This window comes from Schistocerca piceifrons, chromosome X, assembly GCF_021461385.2.
Source record: "Schistocerca piceifrons isolate TAMUIC-IGC-003096 chromosome X, iqSchPice1.1, whole genome shotgun sequence".
Lineage (NCBI taxonomy): Eukaryota > Metazoa > Arthropoda > Insecta > Orthoptera > Acrididae > Schistocerca > Schistocerca piceifrons.
This window is the reverse complement of record NC_060149.1, coordinates 821,918,441-821,932,609: the sequence shown is the minus strand read 5'-3', so window position 1 is coordinate 821,932,609 and position 14,169 is coordinate 821,918,441. Positions and strand designations below refer to the sequence as shown.

The 14,169-nt window shown below is 37.8% G+C and overlaps 1 protein-coding gene across 1 annotated transcript in view; it reads left to right on the top strand.

Annotated features, from left to right (window-relative positions):
- LOC124722897 (trafficking protein particle complex subunit 10) overlaps nt 1–14,169 on the top strand; it is a 166,905-nt gene that overhangs the window by 42,645 nt on the left and 110,091 nt on the right. Inside the window, exon 11 of the mRNA XM_047248038.1 lies at nt 4,612–4,900. Within this exon, the coding sequence (XP_047103994.1) occupies nt 4,612–4,900 (289 nt within the window). The remainder of the gene's footprint in view (nt 1–4,611; nt 4,901–14,169) is intronic.

Below are 14,169 nucleotides of genomic sequence, written 5' to 3'. Positions count from 1 at the left end.
TTGGTAGCTCAGATGGTAGAGCACTTGCCCGCGAAAGGCAAAGGTCCCGAGTTCGACTCTCGGTCGGGCACACAGTTTTAATCTGCCAGGAAGTTTCATATCAGCGCACACTCCGCTGCAGAGTGAAAATCTCATTCTGGGGTTTCATAAGTGATTGATATACACACTGTAGTGGCTGTGCGTGTAGTGAGAATTTTGTGATTTTTCATAGTCCAGAATTTGTTTGCACAGTTCATAAATGAACAAAACATGTTCTTACGGAGTGTTAGTGTTAGAATGGAGAATGTCTGTTACTTGATTCTAGTGTTAGGTATTTACATCATGAGTATACAACAGCATTAGAATGGAGGATGTTGATTGTACAGCTGTATTGCTCCCATTAAATTAGGCTTCATTCTCTTGTGATGATTGTCATAGCAGATACTGCTGTAAAAACTAAAGCTCCTAACTGTTCCCCCCTTATACATTTACAAAACCATGTTCTTCGTTCCTAGGCACAACAATTTTCTGGGGAGGAAATAAGTTCGCCCGTATTTGGAACACAATAAATAAAGGCAAGTACGTGTTTCTTGCACTAAATATGCTGAGACTCCACAGTATACTGTCTGCAAGCTGGCAGCTGGGTGCCCACAGGCAGAGTTACGAATGTGATTCATCAATACCACTGGACTGTAGCGTACCATCTGTGCCTGCCCAATATGAGCTGACAGGTGCTTGTGCCCCATGGGTCATGGTTGGAACAGTGTGGTACACGGGGACAGAAATATGTAATAAGTGGACAGACAAAACCATCCTCAATTTGAAACTGGATCCTGTTAAAAGAAATCAACAGGATGTTTTTGGGGGAAATTCCTACTATTTGGTAAAGTAATTCATGTTCAATGAAATATGTTGACCAATGTGAAACTTAGAATAAGATTTATTGAGTGACCATTTTCCATAAGGGAACACTTTTAATACAGTAGAATTTGAAATCGAATATGCCGCAAACTCAGTTAACTCATACTAGCTGTTCAGTCCCAGCCAATTTACATTGAAAAATGTACCGCTTACACCAAATTTTGGATAATTTGTACTACAAACAAAATTTTGGTCCCTAAATTACGTATTCTGTATCGTACTCTTCATCTAAACATAAAAGTATGTACATATGTAGTGCTGTGCACTATGGTACTTTCTGTTACGCATGTCACAAAATTTTTCTCAATAGTGTTACTGTTCTGTACTTTCACGACAATGGCATGATCACTTTTTTGGTGCCCATGTGTCATTCCCTAGCACAAGAGGCTAGGGCGGGGGAAGAGAGGGGTTTGTTGTTTGAATGGTTCCAGCACATTTGCTCACAGCAAATTCAGTGTTCCAGCCTCATGCTTCAAGAAAACGATAATGAAATGGCCCAGAAAAATGAAATTTCCGGGTTTGTGTTTTCCGCAGGCTGGCTAAGGCATTTTCAGGATAGGCATAAAATCACAGTGCTGTCATTGTCTGTGTGGAGAAACATAGAGTAAAGGAGGAAGATGCCAATGAGTGAACATGGAGAATTTCAGTCCAAACTTTCTCATACCAAAGAGATATGTGTATTATGGATGAAGCTGGTGTTTCCTATAACTTGATGCCTGAATAACCCTACAGGTCAAGGGCAAAAAATGTAAGGGAGGAAAACACAGTATGTAGAGACTGGCACTGGTCTTATGTTGTAATTCAGGTTGTTCTGAGAAGCTCAAACCATTAGTGAATGTAAAATACAAGAATCCACATTATTTTAAAAACTTCAACCTATCCGTATGAAGATGGTATCTGTTCATTTGGACATGTCCGAAAGAACAGATACCGTTGATGATTGTGCGGCTTTCGAAGAATGAAATTAGGAGTACAATGAAATCCAGACCATTAGATGCTTACAGGCATTGATAAATATCAACGGGGACAGTTGTGCCCCCTGACCCGGACTCGAACAGGGATCTCCTACTTACAGGGCAGGCACTCTATCCGACAGCCATCGAGGACACAGAGGATAGTGTGACTGCAGGGACTTATATCTGGCGTGCTTCCCGTGAGACCCACATTTCCAACTTACTGTCCACACACTACATTTGTTGTGCCCCTGAGCATAGTGGGCCAAATATAAGCCCCTACAGTCGCACTATCCTCTGTGTCCTCAATGGCTCTGTCGGATAGAGCATCTGCCATCTAAGCAGGAGGTCCTAGGTTCGAATCCCGGTCGGGGCACACATTTTGAACTGTCCCTGTTGATATTTATCGATGCCTGTAAGCAGCTAATGGTCTGGATTTCATTGTACTCGTAATTTCATTCAACCTATCCAGTCTGCCTGCCAGTATGAGAATAACAATAAAGCTGAAATGACCGAATCTTTCTCCAGTAGCTGGCTCTTGAAGGCTCAACGACAAATGGCAGTGAGGAAGAGAAATATTTTGCTAACTTTGGAGCACTCCTCGGCACATCAGTTAGATCGCCTGGAATTTCTGAACGTAGAAGAAGTCATCTTCTTACCGGCTAACAGTGTGAGCCCTCTGCAGCCATTAGACTGAGGAAAAATAGCCTCAGTGAAGTGTAATTACAGAAGTCAACTTATTGGGGCTGCTAGCAGTGTAATCAAACTACAAGAAACAGTTCCACATTGTAATGTATTGCAAGATGTCAGCAACATATCTGCTGCTTGGGATGAAATTACAACAGACACCATAACTAACTGTTTTAAGAAGGCCTGGGCAGCAGCTGATACCACCATTGAAATTGACGAGGAAATCTATGATTCAACATCTGAACTTATAAATCAGGTAAAACTTTTGATTCTGATGCTGCCCTTCTGCAGACTTTAAACCCAGTTGGTGCCCTCTTTTACTGTCAGTATAGAAGAATTAGAAGACTGGATGCAACCAGATAATATTGATCCTGCTGAAGAACCAGTCATCAATACCGCTGATGATACAGAAGAGAATGATGGCACTTTAATGTCACGCTGTGAGGTGAAACATGATGATACGACACCACCACCCGGTGCTGAAGTTGCAGCTGCAGTCACGGTTCTCAAGAGATTTGCTGCCATTTGTGATGTCTGCATGGCATTTCAGCCTACTTTGTGTGTGCTGTTTTCAGGGTGTGTCATAATATTATGACAAACAATAATTAATGATTTTCTTTTCAAATTGATGTATAGAAGTAAAATGTGTAACTGACAAGAATTGTTGTAAATAAAATGTGCTATGATCAAAACTTAGTGTTTCAAAGAATAGTACATAGGAGTGTTTATTAAGATCATTGTTTGTACTGTTACATGACGTACTAATTCAATGAGGACAATACTGTTCTACAATATGTGTGTAATTGTACTGTTTGGAGAAAAAAAGATGACAAGAATTTGACAGTATGTACATATAGTTTCTCAATTAAACAAATGCCATAAATAGTGTTGTACATGTACAGTGTAGCTATTCTTACTTTTTCCTGGAGATTGTGAAAATAGAGCATACTTATTCATTGGTACCCATGACGAGAGAAAAGGTGAAAAAGTGAACTCAATGTTCAAATATTTTACAAAGTATCTTGTTACTTAAAATTTTGTCTAACTGAATTGTCTGCTTTTCGGTCCCCTGTAGAATGTTTGACATTTTTGATGGACGCTCAGTCTCATTTATGCTTGCACCAAATCATCACTATCAAAGTGAAGTCCTCCAAAGTTATCTTTGAGTTTTGGAAACAAATGAAAATCAGATGGGGTCTAGTCAGGACTGTATGGAGGATGATCAAAGGCAGTGAATCCAGAGGTCGCAGCACTCGTGTGTGGTCTGGCATTGTCATGCTGAAGGATAAGTGCTCCATGTGTGAATGACCTTTCATCCACCGTGTTTGAATGACCTCTTCGAATTCATAAGTTGATTACAGCATGCCATTTCTCACACACCCAACATAAGTTAGGTTACTCACCACCATGTTACATGCTACAATTCGAAGCCCTCTAGTGTTGGTAGGCCGCAACTTGGGTCAGTGAAGCAGGGAAGGTGACCTAGTAATATGCATGACATACCTTAACTAATATTGAGAGGAGAACAAAAAATTTGAAGGCATTACTTTTCAGCATGATCTCGTAAATTGACATATTTGTTGGTTATTTTGTACCTTTAGGAGGTGAAATGTGTAGTACTGCCAATGGACACACAAGTGACACATTACAAAGCTGTAGGTTACTGCTGTTAGCATTTATTGTACTTTAATAGTAATATTTATCACAAATGTCAAAATATTTTGAAACGTATGTAACTGTTGTTTAATCTGTGGGTTTCCTCAGTTTTAGCAAATAAAGGTTTCACCGGTTATTGCCAAATCAGTGAGAATGTACTATATCATAAAAGAGTAACAGTTCCAGTTTTAATAAGAAGCTTGTACTCAGTTTGAAACTGAGACCATATGAGTCACTATTTTGGGAAGAGTTAGTTACATAAATAGCAAAATATACTGCAAAATCCATAAAATACTGCAAAATCCATAAAATGTAAATATTGTCTTACAGGAGGCATACATTTTGTGTCAAATGAAATGACTAAGGATCTTTCTATTTAATTTTATTTAATATTTGTTTTTTTTTGTTACAGAAAATCCAGTAACTACACAGTTGTCGGATGCCTTTCAACTTAACAGAGTTGAAATAATAAAAGCAAGCAAACCAATTATTAAACATTCAGTTGTGGAAGTAGAGTTTGAGGTGGAGAGCTTACTGCCTAAGGAGGTGTGTTGCAAGAGAGCATCAGTCCTAGTAAATGAAGTTAGAGAAACTTTGAGGCAAAGTGGGCTACCAGATCCTCGTCCCCATGAGATGGTTTCTGAGAAGAAATTGAAGCAGCATAGTGAAGATGCTAAAGCATCTTTAAAACTTGTAGATAGGTATGGCATTTCTTAAAGAAACCCATAGCATTTACAACAGATTCTTTCATGTTTTACTGATAAATGCTCTAATAATTTTGCAGTCTTTTTGATACGTCTCCCACATGATTTGGTGAATGTTGGGGTTTTGTAGTTTGCACATAACATTAATTTCTTAAATTGAATCCTCTCTTAAAATGCAAAAGAATGCATCATGCCCTTCTAAATTAGACAGCCTCCATTACATTCAACTTTGCAGGGGACGGTCCTACTAACACATTGTTCCAAATATTAACACTATTTGGAGCATTGAAATTTCCTGCAATGCCAAAAAGAGAGAAAACTATTTCGAAACTCCTTCTAAAAAGTTCTCTAATACAGGCACTTGGAAATAACAGAGAACATGAAAATAAAAAGAAGTGCGTAACAGTCTTCCGAAGAATTGGTTTCCTATTATTAATCAAGTCTTGCGTTGTGTGTTAACCTGAGTCACTGTAATACAGTACCACTGTTGGAAAGCATAAAACATTCGATACTGAAAGGAGGACTTCTACTAATCATTGTTAGTACAGGTGTGCACAAGTAGTGACATCCCTTAACAAAGTGAGAGCAGGAGAGCTGAAAAACCCCAATGTGTTTGTGTATTCATTTAGAATACATTTAACAATTTGATATGGATTCATTTCTCAGATACGAGCTGGAATCATTTAATCCACTTCATGATTTCAGTCTCCAGTTCAAGCAATAGTTGATCAAGCTCTGCAAAAATGTCTCTCTAACAGTACCACTAAAGTTAGCAGAGACCCTCCTCAATATACAAACAATGACATCAGAAACTTTTTAAGAAACAGCATCTGCTGAGAAACAGGTATGCGTAAACTAGCAGATGGGTACATATTAATCAAAGCAGTGCGCTACCAGGAAGGAAATGTTTGAAGCAATCAATAACTCCAATGTTATACCATTGCAAGACTTCTCCTAAAGTATCAACAAATGACAATATCAAAGCCAAAATTTTAAAAATTTACCTTTAAATGTTTCCCACAAAGGAAGTCTAAAAATAGTGTTACCATTAACCCTTCTGCTGCCACAGACGTTCTTTCTGTGGGGACAGCTTTTGGCCTGCTGAATAACCTACAGCAGCCTTCTGCCCTCCTTTTGAATATTTCAGCCATAGCTTGTGAGCTAAATGCTGTACAGTCTGCATATCCACTCTTTTCAGTTCGTCTCTGTCTTGGTGCATGCTGGCACAATAAGTCATTCAAAAGGGAAACGAAGTGTTTACTGAAACACACTATTGATGCATCTGAATACCTTAAGAGTATATAAATAAAATGATTTGTTCTGATACAAACTTCATACCAGAGATCAATGTTTCCAAATACGAAAATCTTTCCTTTATGTTGGGATACTTTGATGATACCCTTAATAGGTGAATCTATATAATTTTTTATTAACTGATAATATGTAAGCTGTGTATTTACTACATTCATGGAGTAAGTATTGCTGCATATGTAGAATCGTATCCATATGATGCCAGCATACTACTTCACCTAGAGAGAGACACTTACGTCTCGGAATCTTTTAGTGTTTAAATACTTCGTAAAAAGTGCAGTATGTATTTTCAATCCTTTTCGTGTCACTACAGTAGTCACAGCCAAAAATTGTGATACATGAATATAATTGTGTATATTAGATTGAATTAATTTTGACATATCATTAGAAGACGAATGTGTAAAAGTGCAGTTTTACCTGTGCAACGTATGCTACATAATTACATAATCTACAAATAGATATAACATCATCTGAAACAGAACAGCAAGTCAGTTTCTTGCCAACATACTTCTTCATTTGGTCTGGTGCTCCAAAGGGAGGAAACTGAATAGTTTGAGTACTTTCTACAGTACTCAATATGTGCATTCAATTCTTGTATACACCTGTAGTCAATTTTCAAGGCTTAAAATCAAGGTACCCAAACATAATTGTTTTGTATCATGTTACAATAATTTCATCACATTGAAGAGTGATGAATATTTCCAGTTTCTGTTTAACTGGTGAAGTGAATCACGTGTATTTACGTCACATAAAGTGTAGATATTGTAGAACACCAAGCCTGTTTGTTGCTAGCATATTTGATCATGTGGGGAGGTACTTCAGACTCCAAAACTTAAAGCATCTGAACACTGGTTTGTACACATAGTATGTATGAACCCAGAAGCGTGTCACAACTGTCAACTGTACACACACTCGAACTGTAATGTGTGGGAAGTGTTCAGATGAAAAGGTACAAAACGTCGTAACAACCTGAACAGGTTGAAATTTGCGTATGCCACTTTGGTTTAATGTAGTAAGACACGAATGTAGTGTCTGATGTGGTTTTGCACAGGTGTAACCTCTTCATAAAAAATTTAAAGCTGTGCCTGTAGCAGGCAAGGTGGTACTCACCATCTTTTTCAGCATCTGAGGCCTAATACTCGCCGAATACATCAAACATTGAAAAACCGTTAACACTGGATGTGTACTGAGACACAGTGTAGCCTATGCAAGTCCATCGAGAGCAAACAGTGGCTGCTCACACAGAAAGTGATTCTGCTCCATGATAACAAGCACCCACACATCTCCAAGGTCACCCAAAGTGTAATGCTGAAGTTTAAGTGGGACTAGCTTGAGCATCCACTTTACAGCACAAATGTGGCACCTTGCAGTTTCCATGTGTTTGGTCCTCTAAAAATATATCTTGAAGGGAAGCGCTTCAACTCTGATGATGAACTGAAGGACACAGTGGAGGACTGGCTCCTGCCACATCACAGGAATTTTGGCAAAGGGGAAACCTTCGGCTCGTGAAACAATGGGTTAGTTGTGTTCAGGCCTCTGGTGTTTACTTTTGAATAAAGAGTTCAGCTAGGCACACAGTGGTGTTTCGTACATTTTTCCTTTTTTTTTTTTTTTTTTTTTTTCCCTTCTTTTTCTTCCCCCCCCCCCCCCCCCCCCCCCCCAGTCTTCTCTGTCTTCTTCGTTTCAACCATTTGTGTTGTGTTACATGTTGTCAACATCCACATTTCTCTTTTATCACATCACTTGATAGCAAGCATCTTGTCAGTTGACTTAAACTCAGTTTCTCCTTGTTTCAATTTCTTTTGCAGTTTTGGAACATTGTGCCCATTCTTACGAACAATGCCACACCTGGTTGTGAACCCAGAGAAACATGTCTGGCCTGGAATACCAGTTGTCAGCAGAGTATGCCCTTGTTGCATACATGGTCTCATAAGTGCTGCCACTATGTCACCACTTTTCCCTAAATTGTGGAAACCACTTTCTGTTGTTGCACCTGTATATACAGCGAAATCCAAAATGTATCCAGTCTGATAATCACAGAACACAAACGTCTTTATTCTGAATCTAATTTGCTTCCACAGAATAAATTGTTTAAAAGATAATCAACCTTTCAACATCAAGAGACTTACCATCAGTGCAAAGCTTATCATGTGAAATAAACACACTGGAAAACTTCATATGAACTATATCGCAAATATCTCTAATTTTAAACAAACTGTCGCCTCCAGTACTCGCAGAGCTGTCACTAAAGTGAGGTGTCCGCGGAAGTAAAATAAAACGGTTTCAGGACATAATTTCTCAAAGAACTTTGGTGTTTAAAAGTTTATCATGTCACAAATAATTACTTTATCTTTTTAACTGGACTGTTAGAAAGGAAATAGCAACAAAACAATTAAAGTTCCCCAAATCCAGTAGCTTTCTGCTTTGACAGTTGAGAATGCACAGATTCAGGAATGTTTGTCTTGGTGTACACACAAAATTGATTCATTTCATCTGCTATAAAGTGAAATAGGTGTTTTGATGAGAATATCATGACAAATCACAGAATGCTGGAGTCATTAACCAGTTAACATTTGTGCCCTTAAGCTGACTCATCAAAAACTTGCTTTAATTGCAGGAAATTGATTTGTTCCCAATCAAAAAGGTCACTAAGGCATGCACTTCTTTGAAGTGTTTTACTGCCACTTTCTGATTCTTCTGATTCTGAATATCCACCAACTGCACATCATATAGAAACATCAAACTAGTGTGCTTTACCAGCTGATGTATGGGCCTGAGGACTATTGCTTAGAGATTCCCTTGAAGACTAATCACTGCTATCGACATCAGAGAATTCGCATTCACTATCACTCCTAGTGAGTACCTACAGGATATCTCTATCTGTACAACCATTGCGATGTGATATTTCCATTGTAGAACAGAAATCACAAAGTTAATACTGACAAAAATATGTGAAGCGAAGTCAAAATCTGCATTGAGGGACTGCAGCAGCAAGCACAAATTCAGCTGGGTGTGTTGTCACATCTAGAGCATGCAAGTTGCTGTGGCTTAGTACTCAACAACAACAACACTGAGAGAGTGTGCAGAATGGAATGCGTAAACACGTGAATAGTGCTCAAGGAAAACCCAGAGGTTGCACTTAAACACATCCACAGAACCTGGGGAATTGTGGAGTATGATGAGTTAACTCAGCGACAGAAGTTGTAGTGTTAAAATTACTTTACTGTAAGAGAGTAACAAGTAGGGCTATTTTAATAATATACTGTCTCTAGTCTTGGAAGGTGAGCAGGATAGTATGGATAATTTCACTGTTATGCCACCGGAGTGTGCACCTTTCCTCCATTAGTGCTTTAGTTCACTCTTGACATTTGTGTATATGATTAATGTAAAAGTTCTTTACGGGGTAAGAAAAATGACAACACTGTGTTTCTGGCTGTAACAAAGGTGATGGGCAATAAGTCTGTGTCTTGTGTATGAGTGAATGTTAGAAGCAGTTTTCTGAAGGTGGAGAAAAGCATGACGATGATTATTTCAGTTGACTCCTGAGTGTGAGCAGTGATGAAAACGTTCCACAAATCAATAAAATTCTGTAGACACAGCTGAGCATATGGCTGTTGCAATATTGAAAAAAATTAACAAACATACATTCACGTATGATGACTTAAGACGCGATAGAAGATACGTGCAGAAAAGATGGTAAAAAGAAAATGTTGATGAGGGACAAAATGAGTTCCTTATCCAGACTATGAAGGTCCAAGGGATGTCTACAGGGCCCGCTGTGTCATCCTATGCCTTGTGGTGTCATGGAGATAGGGTATGGAGGGGCATCTGGTGAGCACACCCCTCTCTTGACCGTTTTGCAGACTCTCCAGACCGTGGAGCTGCTACTCCTCAGTCAAATGGCTCATGAAGCTGAGTGCACCCTGTACCAGTCATCCTACAAGGGAACAATCCTGGGCAGTACTGGGAATTGAACCCGGTACCCCACATGGTAGCCATGTGCTCTGACCACTCAGCTATGGAGAGAGAATTAGGGACAAAAAGGTAGTCAAAAAAGCATTTGCTGGGACATCAAAGAACAGTTAATAATAGCAAAAAGACTTCCTGCAACATAAGGAAAGAGACATTTCTGAAACTGTACAAAACATTCTCACTCCCAGTTGTACTACATATATGGAAGCAAAACCTGGTTAACAGCAGGAAAGGATACATTAAGGATCCATAGTGAGATTTCTTTAACACGTAGCAGGATACGCAAGAGAAGATTCAAAGTGAAATGCGCAAAGAAAGATTAGGATTAGTGTCTCTGAGACCACATCTGGACTTACAACTACTATCTTTAATAGACACAATTTGGAAGACAGAAAACATGCCTGCAGACTGGAAAACCACAGTTTGCCCCATATTTAAGTACAATGAGTCCCTTGGGTGCGATAACTACAGAGGAATTGCTTTACTGGATGTAACTTATGATACCGTATTTATGTGCACATTAAACACACGATCCCAATAATTGAAAAACTAATTAATGACTTTAAAAGCTGTTTCTCCAGAAGTACCTCCACATTATATCATTTATTCACTCTAATACAAATAACTGAGAAGGCGTGGGAATTCAGTGTAGATATCCACATATTATTTCTAGATTTCAAAAAGGCCTATGGTAGCATACACAGACACACTCCTAAATATAATGAGGGAATTTGAAATACCATAATCTAATCAGATTCATTAAAATCTTTATGTATAAAACTTTGTCTTATACACACCCTTTGGAGAAACAGAAAAGTTTAAGGTTTATGCTGGACTGAGACAAGGGGATGCTATTTTATTTAACTTTGTCTTAGTGAAGATCGATAGAGAATTTAGTGAAAATATCCAGAGGGGATCCGAATGCAGGAGTTAAACATTACTAGACTTCGCTATGCAGGTAATGTCGCATTAATAAGTAGTCCCAAAACAGAATAAATCAGAATAATGCAAAACTACTACAAAATCACTGATAAAACAGGATTATTTGTTACTGAAGAAGAGATAGAATATCTGGTCATAAGTAAGAAAATCCAAAGTAATGCACCTTTGGCTGTAGATGGATTCACTTTCAAGTCAGTTGACTACTTCAAGTACTTAGAGGTCTTTTTAGTAACAACAATACAATGAACATAGAAATATATGCCTATCTAGCAACTGTGGACGAAACACTTTTTAGTTTATCAAAATCTTGAAGGAAAAAAATCACTTAGTACTAACTGCAAAATGCACATGTATAAATAGTTTATTATACCGGTAACATTATACAGGTGTGAAGTATTAATATGTAGAAATATAGATGAAGAAAAACTGTTAGCATTCAAAAGAAAAATACTAATAAAAATTTACAGGTTGTTATGTCAAGAAGATAACATGGAATGGAAGATAAGAAAAAATGAATTAAGATACCTGTACAAATATTGTAACATCATCGAAGTGCTAAAAAAGAGAAGGTTGAACCGGCCAGGCCATATAGCAGGAGTGAAGGTAAATAGACTGCCTTAAATAGCACTGAACTGAAAAGCAGTGCACTAGATAGAAAGAAATGGAAGAGGCTATTAGAGTAGGCATATAGTTGACAAGGCCCTTGCACATGTAGAGTAAAGTAAATCTCTAAATGAGAAAAATGAGTACATCTGTGAGATGGAGGAAGAAATGAGGTGAGGTGGGAGCATGGCTTCATAATTGCAGCATCACACTGAGAATTAATAGCAGTCCTCAGGTTTGGAGCGAAGTGAAAGGTTTAAACCAGAGGCTCCAATGATCCTGCATCAATCTTGGATGTAAATTTCTCTGTCTCAGCTATTCTAGACCCCACGCCTTCTCACCCCCCTCTCGATAGGTAAGGTATATAGTATGTAAGGAAAGCAGCTACTCAGGATTTACTATTATTATTATTATTTATTATTATTATTATTACTTCTTTCTTGTCTCAGACGTTATGTCTGGTTAAAAATGGAAGGTGACGCGGACCTTGATCAAGCGTGACTTCCTTTTAACTGTACGGTATATGTTACATTGCATTTAGGAACTTTCGGGTAATTGAACAAGTGTCAATAATTACAGATTTCTGTAGTTGTATATATAAGTTTGGATGTAGCTGTATTGCATTGATGTACTGGTGGATATTGTGTGGTATGACTCCTGTAGTTGATAGTATAATTGGTATAATGTCAACTATCCTGATGCCACATGTCCTTGACTTCCTCAGCCAGTTGGATGTATTTTACAATTTTTTCTACTTTTTCTTTTGTATATTTGTTGTATTGGGTATGGATATTTCGATTAGTTACGTTAATTTCTTCTTTTTATTGGTGAGTATGATGTCAGGTTTGTTATGTGGTGGTGTTTTATTTGTTATAATGGTTCTGTTCCAGTATAATTTGTATTCATCGTTCTCCAGTACATTTTGTGGTGCATACTTGTATGTGGGAACATGTTGTTTTATAAGTTTATGTTGTAAGGCAAGCTGTTGATGTATTATTTTTGCTACATTGTCATGTCTTCTGGGGTATTCTGTATTTTCTAGTATTGTACATCCACTTGTGATGTGATCTACTGTTTCTATTTGTTGTTTGCAAAGTCTGCATTTATCTGTTGTGGTATTGGGATCTTTAATAATATGCTTGCTGTAACATCTGGTGTTTATTGTGTGATCCTGTATTGCAATCATGAATCCTTCCGTCTCACTGTATATATTGCCTTTTCTTAGCCATGTGTTGGATGCGTCTTGATCGATGTGTGGCTGTGTTAGATGATACGGGTGCTTGCCATGTAGTGTTTTCTTTTTCCAATTTTTCTTTCTTCGTATCTGTTGATGTTATGTGATCTAAAGGGTTGTAGAAGTGGTTATGAAATTGCAGTGGTGTAGCCGATGTATTTATATGAGTGATTGCTTTGTGTATTTTGCTAGTTTCTGCTCGTTCTAGAAAGAATTTTCTTAAATTGTCTATCTGTCCATAATGTAGGTTTTTTATGTCGATAAATCCCCTTCCTCCTTCCTTTCTGCTTAATGTGAATCTTTCAGTTGCTGAATGTATGTGATGTATTCTATATTTGTGGCATTGTGATCGTGTAAGTGTATTGAGTGCTTCTAGGTCTGTGTTACTCCATTTCACTACTCCAAATGAGTAGGTCAATATTGGTATAGCATAAGTATTTATAGCTTTTGTCTTGTTTCTTGCTGTCAATTCTGTTTTCAGTATTTTTGTTAGTCTTTGTCTATATTTTTCTTTTAGTTCTTCTTTAATATTTGTATTATCTATTCCTATTTTTTGTCTGTATCCTAGATATTTATAGGCATCTGTTTTTTCCATCGCTTCTATGCAGTCGCTGTGGTTATCCAATATGTAATCTTCTTGTTTAGTGTGTTTTCCCTTGACTATGCTATTTTTCTTACATTTGTCTGTTCCAAAAGCCATATTTATATCATTGCTGAATACTTCTGTTATCTTTAGTAATTGGTTGAGTTGTTGATTTGTTGCTGCCAGTAGTTTTAGATCATCCATGTATAGCAGATGTGTGATTTTGTGTGGGTATGTTCCAGTAATATTGTATCCATAATTTGTATTATTTAGCATGTTGGATAGTGGGTTCAGAGCAAGGCAGAACCAGAAAGGACTTAATGAGTCTCCTTGGTATATTCCACGCTTAATCTGTATTGGCTGAGATGTGATTATTTGAATTTGTTTGGATATTAAGTGTGGTTTTCCAATTTTTCATTACTATGTTTAGGAACTGTATCAATTTAGGATCTACTTTGTATATTTCCAGTATTTGTAGTAACCATGAGTGGGGTACACTATCAAAAGCTTTTTGGTAATCAATGTATGCATAGTGTAGCGACCTCTGTTTAGTTTTAGCTTTATATGTCACCTCTGCATCTATTATCAGTTGCTCTTTACATCTTCGTGCTCCTTTGCAAC